The 11,725-nt window shown below is 43.9% G+C and overlaps 2 protein-coding genes across 2 annotated transcripts; one reads left to right on the top strand and one right to left on the bottom strand.

The window, feature by feature from the left end:
* The first annotated feature begins 1,880 nt into the window (after positions 1–1,880).
* LOC128473930 (uncharacterized) lies at positions 1,881–8,363 on the top strand. Its single transcript, XM_053456152.1, has 6 exons — positions 1,881–2,049; positions 2,157–2,310; positions 6,015–6,168; positions 6,930–7,097; positions 7,184–7,330; positions 8,313–8,363. The coding sequence occupies exons 1-6, from the start codon at positions 1,881–1,883 to the stop codon at positions 8,361–8,363; spliced, it is 843 nt and encodes a 280-aa protein (XP_053312127.1).
* A 270-nt stretch (positions 8,364–8,633) lies between these two features.
* Positions 8,634–11,500, bottom strand: LOC128473929 (gastrula zinc finger protein XlCGF66.1-like). Its single transcript, XM_053456150.1, has 5 exons — positions 11,490–11,500; positions 10,563–10,704; positions 9,621–9,788; positions 9,388–9,534; positions 8,634–8,651 (listed from the first exon to the last, which is right to left on the bottom strand). Exons 1-5 carry the CDS (start codon positions 11,498–11,500, stop codon positions 8,634–8,636), a joined length of 486 nt encoding a protein of 161 aa, XP_053312125.1.
* Between the last annotated feature and the right edge of the window lie 225 nt (positions 11,501–11,725).

The raw sequence follows: 11,725 nt of genomic DNA, 5'->3' as shown, positions 1-11,725 counted from the left end.
AGCACCAAAATATAAAGAGTAAAACGCGGCCAGAATACGTCACGGGCCGGATATACAATAAGGCTGCTTAGCATTAAAGAAAAGTGGCTTTTATCTCATGTGCTTCTATGGGCTGATTATTTACGGCAGTGGAACTAAAGCCTTAATATCTAAAAGTCCAATTCCTCATTTACTGAAAGTCCCTGTAAGACATCGTCTGGTTCCCCGCAGGCCGTATGATACGGAGTCCGGGGGCTTCTAAAGTACATTGTCTGAAATAACAGAGACAGAACTCAGACAAACGGCGAATCTGCAGCTGCCCCGGCATATAAAGAAACCCCAAAAACAAACTTTTACTGTAATAACAGTGAAGGATTTTTAACACCACGACGAACAGGAGATTAAAAGAAGTTAGGGCTGAAAATTGGGACGGCAAGAAAAGAGGCAAATCGGTAAAATAATAGAAAGTAAGAGGATTTATGGGTTTTTCATGCGGGGAAACATTTATATGCAGCATTTAAATTCACCAAACATTAACACCCCGGTCATTTTATACGATGGATACAAAAACCCCCATCAATAAATTAGAAGAAATCCACCAGAGTATTTACATCCATAAAGCAGAAGCACGGAACCCTCACTATGCCGGTGAGTGAATTGTGACATCATACAAGTCTGTGACATCACAACACTGTAAAGCCGGAGCGCGCTCCTCTACTTGCTCAGTGTAGTTGGGCGCTCGCACTTGTAAGCAGCTATTCATAGCGGACTTGAAGTGTTGTTACCAACGGCATCAGAGATTGAGGAGATTTAAAGGAGAACCTTTTAAAAGGAGAGCTATGGGGGACTGCTGTCTACTCCATGGACTGAGGTGGATTGTAAGGAGATGCTGCCCCAAAAAAGTCAGGACGTTTTTCAAAAGAGTGAAAACAGCTTTCACCAAAACCGCTAAAAAGACTGAGGGCCAGAACAAGAAGCACTTGGCCAGTAGAGACCCGGTCAACAAAACGAAGAAAGAGAGTAGCAGTAACAAGGAAGAAAGAGGAAAAGCGGGGAAGAGGACCAAGCGTACTGCTAATGAGAGGGAGGAGAGCAGCCTATGTCTGAGGGCAAAGCAGACAACCAGATGCCCAAGAACCAGCACAGGTTTCTCGGAACCGTGTAGATCCAACGAGAAAAACATCCAGACTCTGGGGCAGCAGGAGAAAGAAGGAGCGGAGGAACATCTGGAGGAGCGCAGAAGGGGAAAGGTTCCCATTAAAAGACGCAAAAGTGAGGTAGAAAGTGGTGTTATTGCGAAAAATCATCGGAGCCTCCTCCCCATGACGCCCTCCGGCTTCATCTTCCATTCAGTGCTGGGACAAGGGTCATTCGGAAAAGTCATGTTGGCTTCTGTACCTAGAAGAGACTCTATGGTAGCGGTCAAAATCATCCGCAAGAAAGCCGCTAAGCCCCCGTCCCTACTGAAGGAGAGGAGAATGCTGGAGATGGCTCGGGACAGCCCGTTCCTGTGCCACGGATATGCAGGCTTCCAAACGCAGACCTGCGCCTTATTCACGATGGAGTATATGGCTGGTGGGAGCCTCCGGTCGTATATGAAGAGCGTGGGCCGCCTCCCCGAGACCACAGCTGCATTTTATTCGGCTGAATTAATCTGCGGCATCCAGTTCCTCCACGCTCGGGGAGTTATACATCGGGACCTGAAGCCGGCCAACATCTTGCTTGACGGAGAGGGCCACGCCAAGATCTGCGATTTCGGTATTGTCGCAGAAGGCATTTTTGGAGCAGCAGAGACAACAGGACGCTGCGGAACATTCATGTACATGGCCCCCGAAATACATCTAAACCAAGCATACGGTGTTGCCGTGGACTGGTGGTCCTTCGGGGTGATTCTATTCCACATGCTTAACGGAAAGTTACCGTTCTATCGCGGTAACTGCAAGAAGGCAGTGATGAGTAACATTGTAAATGGAAGCCCTCGGTACATCAAAGACATCTCGGAAGACGCTGCGGACATCCTAAAGCATCTTCTGATGAAAGATCCCGAGCATCGCCTCTGGATCACGGGGGGTATCAGGCGGCATCCGTTCTTTCAGGACATTAATTGGGAGGATATAGAGAGCCGCCGTTCAACCCCCCCGTACCGGCCGACACCAGCATCAGATCTCCGCTTGCAGACACTTCAGGAGATTCCGTCAGTCTTGTTGAGCACAAAGGACTCGTCCTCTTCATCTTCATCGTCCTCTTCCTCGTCATCGAGCAGCCGGAGGCTTTCTGGCTTCTCCTTTGTGACTCCAGACTGGATGGCCTGAAGGATGGACTAAGCCCCGGGCAAAAGCTGAAAACATAATATTCAAGAAGGAATTTTTTCCCTAGTTTGTGGCAAAATTGGAAAAAAGACACAAACTAGGGTTTTTTTTTCCTTCTTTCCAAATAACATCATAACATCATAATAAATTCGAGAAACACCTACATTTTCTGTTCTCGTTTCCTTCGTGTTGTATAACTACAGCTGCCATTGTCCACAGATAATTCTACAGAACTATGACCTCACAAGAGAGATAGTATAGTGCGATTTATGGAGATAAGAATGGCCCAAATAAAAGTGCATTTTAAGTAATCCACTTAATGTGTCCCCAAATCTAATTTCATTCACCTGATATCATGTAATAGTGACCTATTGATCTTTGTACACAGAAAACATTTTAAAAGAGGAGGATGTTTTTCATTTACATTTTATTGCAACCGGATCTGAAATAGCATTCAAAAGTTTGGGGTCACTGAGCTGTTTTCATGGAAAATAAGGACATTTCTGGCTGTAACATAATTGAAGAAAAATATATATATGTTTTAGGTGTATATAGTGTGTGAGAAAATCCCAGTTAAAACCAAAAGTAATAAATGTGAATAATTCCAGATGGAAATAAATATATATATATGCGTATACTCCCTCCTTCTGTTCTCACTGCTGCCACCCAACAACAACTCTCTCCAAATGCTGCGCAGTACCAAAGGAAATCCACTTGGGGGCGCTCATGGAAGACAAAAGGAAAGAAGAAAGACCATAATAGTGCAGACAATTTCAACCTATAATTCAGTGTTAAGGGCAATGGTTGCGCTCACAAAAATAATGTGATTTTCAAGCCTTTTCTCAATATTTCTTGTATTCCCAGGCAGAGACTAGAAAAGAGAAGCAGAAACCCAATGGCGCAGTGTATCAATCTGATGTGAAATAGGTAATATAACAATTGCACTCACATGGAGTTTTGCACACCCAACCATGCGCAAACAAGCCTGATCATCTCCCAGTGGTTTCTTGTCTGTGTTCTTCTTTTCTCCGTAGGTTCCAATAAAGTGCCAGTGAATAAATAACGTAATTAAAATATATTTATTCCGGGACTGGCCCAACTTCAGTAAATAAATAAAATATATCCAATAAAAATACGTATATGAAACAATAAAAGTCCATATTAAGATCCTTAACGCGTTTCGCCACCAAGGCTTCCTCAGGAGATATTCGTAGTAAGTTCTTTTCTTCTAGATGTTCTTCCTTTTATGCAGTTCCGTCCCGTTTTCATCAGCGGCAGGAAAATTCTCCCATTGAAATCAGCGTTTTAATAAAATCTATATATGTGGAATAATGTGAAGAGCAGCAGCCTCAGAGTTCATGTTTATTATATTAGTTACAGCGCAGAGGTGATTGTAACCTGCGCTATACATGAGTAATAAGCATGGGGGCTTTTAGGGCTGTAGAACCCCGTTATACCCTCATACCCAGCAAACAACCTGAGTTCCTAGAAAAGAGGGACTGGCAAACGTGAACAGGGGCACTTGAGTGATATGATATATAGCAACTACCATCACAGCCACATCTGCATGTTGGAGCGTCTGGAACAATCTCTCTAAAAGGATGACGTTAGAGAAAGTTTTAGAGTGTTCCAGGGTATTAGTGACCGGTTGCAGAGTTATTTTGCTGACATCATTCCTTCTGCTATGTGTAGATTATTCCATACAAACTGCGCAGCAAATAAAATAGTACCTGACGTCACAGCGCTTAACCGCACTTGGTTGCTAGGCCGCCACTCGTCTCCTACGCGGACTCTATGGTGGGGGCGGGCTGTCCACAGACTCTGCTCCTGTCCTGTGGTGTGAACTAAAGATTTGTGTCTCGCTTGTTTAGAACTCAACATACTGGATTTGGCGTCACGAGCGGCGAGTTGCGGCTAGCTCCGCCCACTCGTTCTCAGGAAGGGGACTCTGGTTCCGGAAGTGAGGTGCTGATTGACAGCTGAGTGGGTAAGGTGCTGATGTGAGGAGGTGAGAATGGTGGAGGTAGAGTAACCACAGAGGGACTGTCTCTCTGAGACATGGATAGTTGGGAATTGTGTGGCAGTAACTAAGCACTTATTTATGTGATACGCGGGTGTCAGGACTCCTAAAGTGTTACGTTTTCACCATCTCTCCCTGACGTAATAATAACAAAATAAAACTATAGAATGTTTTTCCCTAAATATGGATATTTACAGCCCAGAATATCAATAGAAGCATTAACCCCCTTTATCTGCAGCCGCCGTTGCTGTCAGTCATGTGATATTTTGGGTGACTTTTCCCGCTCAAACACCACACTGAGCTGACGCTTTATGGCAATGCTAATGAAGTCCGTTCCCCCCACAGACTTTCATTAGTCGGAGAGTCAGCTGGGTGATTAAGACTGAGCCATTCTATTGTTCCCCACAGGCAGTATGATAAGGAGTCGGGGGGTTTAGTAGATCGGGGATCAGATAACAGAGCGAGAATCATACAAACGGCTGATATGCAGCTGCCTGAAAGCGTTATATAATGGAGAAGTCAGCGGACGGAGATCTCTAAGGTGACGGGGCGGAACAAGATGCAGGTTGAGGGTATTAGGAGGATAGATTGTAAGCTTCTCTGAACAGGTGGCGTTTTAGTGAGTGTTTAAGTGCCAGCTATATATGTTGCACGTACATGGCAATATGTATAGTGGCACCGGGGGGTCCTCTCTCGGCAATCGCTACAGCCTTTCCTAGACTGTGACAATATACTGCGGACGGGGGTCCGTTAACAAACAGACGGATCAGCGGTCTCTAGAAATATGAATGGAACCTGGTCAGGCTTTCTATGGCTGCCTGTTACCATGGTAACAGACCTTGTGGGAGGGGTTGTGAGATCAGGTGTCCGCCACGCTGGTATAACAAAAAAAAATGCTGATCCCTGCTACAATGCAGGGATTGTGAGGTCACAAGTCCCCCCCCCCACTCACACACACACTTCCTGAAACCCCCAATAAAAAGACTGGGGGGAAAAAATAAAATCACACAAACATTAATTTAGTAAAATGGTTTTTTATATATATATATTTATTTTTAGCAAAGAAATGGGCTGATTATATTTTTGACTCTCATCATCCCCAGCCAAATTACTGATGGGTGATGCGATGCTCAAAAGCTGGGTGGGCCAGAGATGGCCAAAGATTGGCGTATTTGCGGGGATATGTATTTTCTGCCAGAATTTAACCCTTTCATATATGCCTCCCCTGCCGGTCTGTGTCTACAATCTACATGTATTTAGACCAATACCTACGATAAGAGCTGTTTCAGGGGGTAAGATGGCACAGAGAGGCTGTTTGGGGAAAATTGGCACTGACAAAGTTGACTCTTTGTGGAACGTGTTGCTTGGTGAAGTTTTGGGGGGAGGCTACGTGTTACCGGCAAGCTACATCATACCGATATTGTCATGCTCGGTAAAAGTATATAAGTATGGGGTATGTATGGACACGTACTTCTGTAGGTCCAACGCTCGTTGCTGACTTCACTTCTTATATTCAAAAAAAACCTAATCTCACCCCAATACTGTAGACTAAATACTAGCTATAGGCAGAATCTTGTCTTTTGGCATAGGGTGGTAGATAAGTGGAACAGCCTCCCAGCAGAAGTGGTAGAGGTTAATACAGTGACTAATTAAGGTCTGAGAATCTGCCGGAATTATCCGTGTTTCTATATTTTTGTCATTTCCAGCTTTTATGAAAGCCGCAGCCTAAGCGCTGGATCTTCTCAAAGCCGGGCGGTGAAGCCTCTGCATAACTCCGAGATGACGGCAAAGGACGGGGGTGAGATAACCGTGAAGATCCTGAGGCTCACTTTGGAGATTATCTGCGTGCTGACCGGAGAGGTGAGATACACCAGGGGCCACGATAGCCACGGGCCGCTCAGAGCCAGCTCCAGCGCCGCTGCTGCTCGTATTAACGTTACCGGCATTCTCAAGCAACCGAAGATGTCGGATGCCTTCCTCATTGCTCATAAAATATTATATTCTACAAATAGTTTTCTTCCATTTATTAACCATTTTCAATGATCTATAGCCCTGATAATTAGGCAATCAATCCTGCTACTGGCAGACCCCAATGCCCATCATCCACAATACTCTTTATTCAAGCCGGACCCTCTGTACCTGATATATCGGGTCGTCTTAGCCTGTCGGTTTTGGTTCTGTCAGACCGTTTGAATGTAGGGACTGTAAGAAGTGCTGCGGGAATTGTTGGCCTTAAATAAATAAAATATAATATATTTATATAAACATATAGTTTCAATGTTCTTTGAAGGATAGATGCACCCGATATCCTTCTAATTTTATGCGTCATTTTATGTGCCCCAATCTCTTTTCCAAGTATTTTTTTATTGGTATATTTTATTTGTATGTATTTTTCTTTAATATGTTTTAAATATTTATATTATTTTAGCATTTTTATTTTAATACATTTTGTTTTGCAGCAGCGTTGTAAGAGTTAATAAGTGGAAAAGCTGCAGGTTCTCAGGGTTATTTGTTACAGAGCACACGGTTTGCTTTATATTTGGATATCATTTAATGTTATAAAATCGATAGTTATTGAATCGGATGAATTGATGGAGAGACGTCTGCTTCTCTTTCTGTAGGATTATATTGTCGTGAGGAAGCCCGGCGTCAAAGACCGCAATAGGTCCGGTAAAGAAAAGCTATGCGCGGCACAGGGGCCCATCGTGGACCCTCTTCCTAACTCACCCACTCGTAAAGACAACCTCCTGGAACCCGCAAGCAAAATGCTTCACGTGCTGACCAGGGAGGTGAGTTCAGCTCATGTGTGATGTCATCGTGCCGTCTGACCTGACCCAACGCATTCTTCTGCCTGTTTGTGGATGGCGTGTTTCAGGTGCCTGTGAGGTATGAGGACGTGGCAGTGATTTTATCGATGGAGGAATGGGAATATTTAGAAGGACACAAGGACCTTTATAAGGACGTGATTATGGAAAAGAAATGGCCTCTCAATTCACGGGGTAAGTGTGCTTTTTTTGGGGACGTACTAAAACGAATAGACTATAATGGGGAGGAATGCCCATAGACTATAATGGGGAGGAATGCCCATAGACTATAATGGGGAGGAATGCCCATAGACTATAATGGGGAGGAATGCCCATAGACTATAATGGGGAGGAATGCCCATAGACTATAATGGGGAGGAAAGCCCATAGACTATAATGGGGAGGAACGCCCATAGACTATAATGGGGAGGAACGCCCATAGACTATAATGGGGAGGAACGCCCATAGACTATAATGGGGAGGAACGCCCATAGACTATAATGGGGAGGAACGCCCATAGACTATAATGGGGAGGAACGCCCATAGACTATAATGGGGAGGAACGCCCATAGACTATAATGGGGAGGAACGCCCATAGACTATAATGGGGAGGAACGCCCATAGACTATAATGGGGAGGAACGCCCATAGACTATAATGGGGAGGAACGCCCATAGACTATAATGGGGAGGAACGCCCATAGACTATAATGGGGAGGAACGCCCATAGACTATAATGGGGAGGAACGCCCATAGACTATAATGGGGAGGAACGCCCATAGAGTATAATGGGGAGGAACGCCCATAGAGTATAATGGGGAGGAACGCCCATAGAGTATAATGGGGAGGAACGCCCATAGAGTATAATGGGGAGGAACGCCAATAGACTATAATGGGGAGGAACGCCCATAGACTATAATGGGGAGGAACGCCCATAGACTATAATGGGGAGGAACGCCCATAGACTATAATGGGGAGGAACGCCCATAGACTATAATGGGGAGGAACGCCCATAGACTATAATGGGGAGGAACGCCCATAGAGTATAATGGGGAGGAATGCCCATAGGCTATAATGGAAGGGAAAAGAATAATTGATTTTTAAATAAAAGCTTAAGAAATAGCATTTAGATGTTTGGCACACATACTCCCCTAGTGCACACATGTGATCTAAAAACTGGATATTTCAATATGCTGATTTAGACATGTGTTAAGCTGGACCAAACTAGACTTATTCGGCTGTTAAAACATTAACAAATTAGCCCTCAATAATACATAATTAAATTGGTGACATTTATTTAAGGCTGTGATTAACCCGTTAATGACCAGGGTTTTTTTTTGTTTTGTTTTTTTTTTACAATGATATCAGTTTTAGATCCTGTGTGTGTAATAGGGGAGTATATGTGTCAAAGATCTATATGATATGTTTTTCTCTAAAAACAAGAGGGTTTTCTCTAAAAAAACAAGTTTAATTTTTCTCCCATTATATCCTATGGGCATTCACTCAATACAGACATTCACCAGTCATTCCATAGAAAACAGCTATAATCCCACATAATCTGAGTTTTAGATTCTGTGTCTGTGCTCGGGGAGAATGTGTGCCAAAGATCTAAATGATATGTCTTAAAGTTTTATTTCAAAATCAATTATTCTTTTCCCTTCCATTATAGTCTATGGGCATTCCTCCCCATTATAGTCTATGGGCGTTCCTCCCCATTATACTCTATGGGCATTCCTCCCCATTATAGTCTATGGGCGTTCCTCCCCATTATACTCTATGGGCATTCCTCCCCATTATAGTCTATGGGCGTTCCTCCCCATTATAGTCTATGGGCGTTCCTCCCCATTATAGTCTATGGGCGTTCCTCCCCATTATAGTCTATGGGCGTTCCTCCCCATTATAGTCTATGGGCGTTCCTCCCCATTATAGTCTATGGGCGTTCCTCCCCATTATAGTCTATGGGCGTTCCTCCCCATTATAGTCTATGGGCGTTCCTCCCCATTATAGTCTATGGGCGTTCCTCCCCATTATAGTCTATGGGCGTTCCTCCCCATTATAGTCTATGGGCGTTCCTCCCCATTATAGTCTATGGGCGTTCCTCCCCATTATAGTCTATGGGCGTTCCTCCCCATTATAGTCTATGGGCGTTCCTCCCCATTATAGTCTATGGGCGTTCCTCCCCATTATAGTCTATGGGCGTTCCTCCCCATTATAGTCTATGGGCATTCCTCCCCATTATAGTCTATGGGCATTCCATTTTGTCATTCGTTTTAGTACGTCCCCAAAAAAAGCACACTTACCCCGTGAATTGAGAGGCCATTTCTTTTCCATAATCACGTCCTTATAAAGGTCCTTGTGTCCTTCTAAATATTCCCATTCCTCCATCGATAAAATCACTGCCACGTCCTCATACCTCACAGGCACCTGAAACACGCCATCCACAAACAGGCAGAAGAATGCGTTGGGTCAGGTCAGACGGCACGATGACATCACACATGAGCTGAACTCACCTCCCTGGTCAGCACGTGAAGCATTTTGCTTGCGGGTTCCAGGAGGTTGTCTTTACGAGTGGGTGAGTTAGGAAGAGGGTCCACGATGGGCCCCTGTGCCGCGCATAGCTTTTCTTTACCGGACCTATTGCGGTCTTTGACGCCGGGCTTCCTCACGACAATATAATCCTACAGAAAGAGAACCAGACGTCTCTCCATCAATTCATCCGATTCAATAACTATCGATTTTATAACATTAAATTATATCCAAATATAAAGCAAACCGTGTGCTCTGTAACAAATAACCCTGAGAACCTGCAGCTTTTCCACTTATTAACTCTTACAACGCTGCTGCAAAACAAAATGTATTAAAATAAAAATGCTAAAATAATATAAATATTTAAAACATATTAAAGAAAAATACATACAAATAAAATATACCAATAAAAAAATATATAAAAAAAATACTTGGAAAAGAGATTGGGACACATAAAATGACGCATAAAATTAGAAGGATATCGGGTGCATCTATCCTTCAAAGAACATTGAAACTATATGTTTATATAAATATATTATATTTTATTTATTTAAGGCCAACAATTCCCGCAGCACTTCTTACAGTCCCTACATTCAAACGGTCTGACAGAACCAAAACCGACAGGCTAAGACGACCCGATATATCAGGTACAGAGGGTCCGGCTTGAATAAAGAGTATTGTGGATGATGGGCAGTGGGGTCTGACAGTAGCAGGATTGATTGCCTAATTATCAGGTCTATAGATCATTGAAAATGGTTAATAAATGGAAGAAAACTATTTGTAGAATATAATATTTTATGAGCAATGAGGAAGGCATCCGATATCTTCGGTTGCTTGAGAATGCCGGTAACGTTAATACGAGCAGCAGCGGCGCTGGAGCTGGCTCTGAGCGGCCCGTGGCTATCGTGGCCCCTGGTGTATCTCACCTCTCCGGTCAGCACGCAGATAATCTCCAAAGTGAGCCTCAGGATCTTCTCGGTTATCTCACCCCCGTCCTTTGCCGTCATCTCGGAGTTATGCAGAGGCTTCACCGCCCGGCTTTGGCTTAGGCTGCGGCTTTCGGAAAAGCTGGAAATGACAAAAATATAGAAACACGGATAATTCCAGCAGATTCTCAGACCTTAATTAGTCACTGTATTAACCTCTACCACTTCTGCTGGGAGGCTGTTCCACTTATCTACCACCCTATGCCAAAAGACAAGATTCTGCCTATAGCTAGTATTTAGTCTACAGTATTGGGGTGAGATTAGGTTTTTTTTGAATATAAGAAGTGAAGTCAGCAACGAGCGTTGGACCTACAGAAGTACGTGTCCATACATACCCCATACTAATATACTTTTACCGAGCATGACAATATCGGTATGATGTAGCTTGCCGGTAACACGTAGCCTCCCCCCAAAACTTCACCAAGCAACACGTTCCACAAAGAGTCAACTTTGTCAGTGCCAATATTCCCCAAACAGCCTCTCTGTGCCATCTTACCCCCTGAAACAGCTCTTATCGTAGGTATTGGGCTAAATACATGTAGATTGTAGGCACAGACCGGCAGGGGAGGCATATATGAAAGGGTTAAATTCTGGCAGAAAATACATATCCCTGCAAATACGCCAATCTTTGGCCATCTCTGGCCCACCCAGCTTTTGAGCATCGCATCACCCATCAGTAATTTGGCTGGGGATGATGAGAGTCAAAAATATAATCAGCCCATTTCTTTGCTAAAAATAAATATATATATATAAAAAAACATTTTACTAAATTAATGTTTGTGTGATTTTATTTTTTTCCCCCCAGTCTTTTTATTGGGGGTTTCAGGAAGTGTGTGTGTGTGAGTGGGGGGGCACTTGTGACCTCACAATCCCTGCATCGTAGTAGGGATCAGCATTTTTTTTGTTATACCAGCGTGGCGGACACCTGATCTCACAACCCCTCCCACAAGGTCTGTTACCATGGTAACAGGCAGCCATAGAAAGCCTGACCAGGTTCCATTCATATTTCTAGAGACCGCTGATCCGTCTGTTTTTTAACGGACCCCCGTCCGCAGTATATTGTCACAGTCTAGGAAAGGCTGTAGCGATTGCCGAGAGAGGAC

Source organism: Spea bombifrons, chromosome 2 (genome assembly GCF_027358695.1).
Source record: "Spea bombifrons isolate aSpeBom1 chromosome 2, aSpeBom1.2.pri, whole genome shotgun sequence".
Classification (NCBI taxonomy): Eukaryota; Metazoa; Chordata; class Amphibia; order Anura; family Pelobatidae; genus Spea; species Spea bombifrons.
This window is presented reverse-complemented; position numbering and strand designations above follow the sequence as displayed.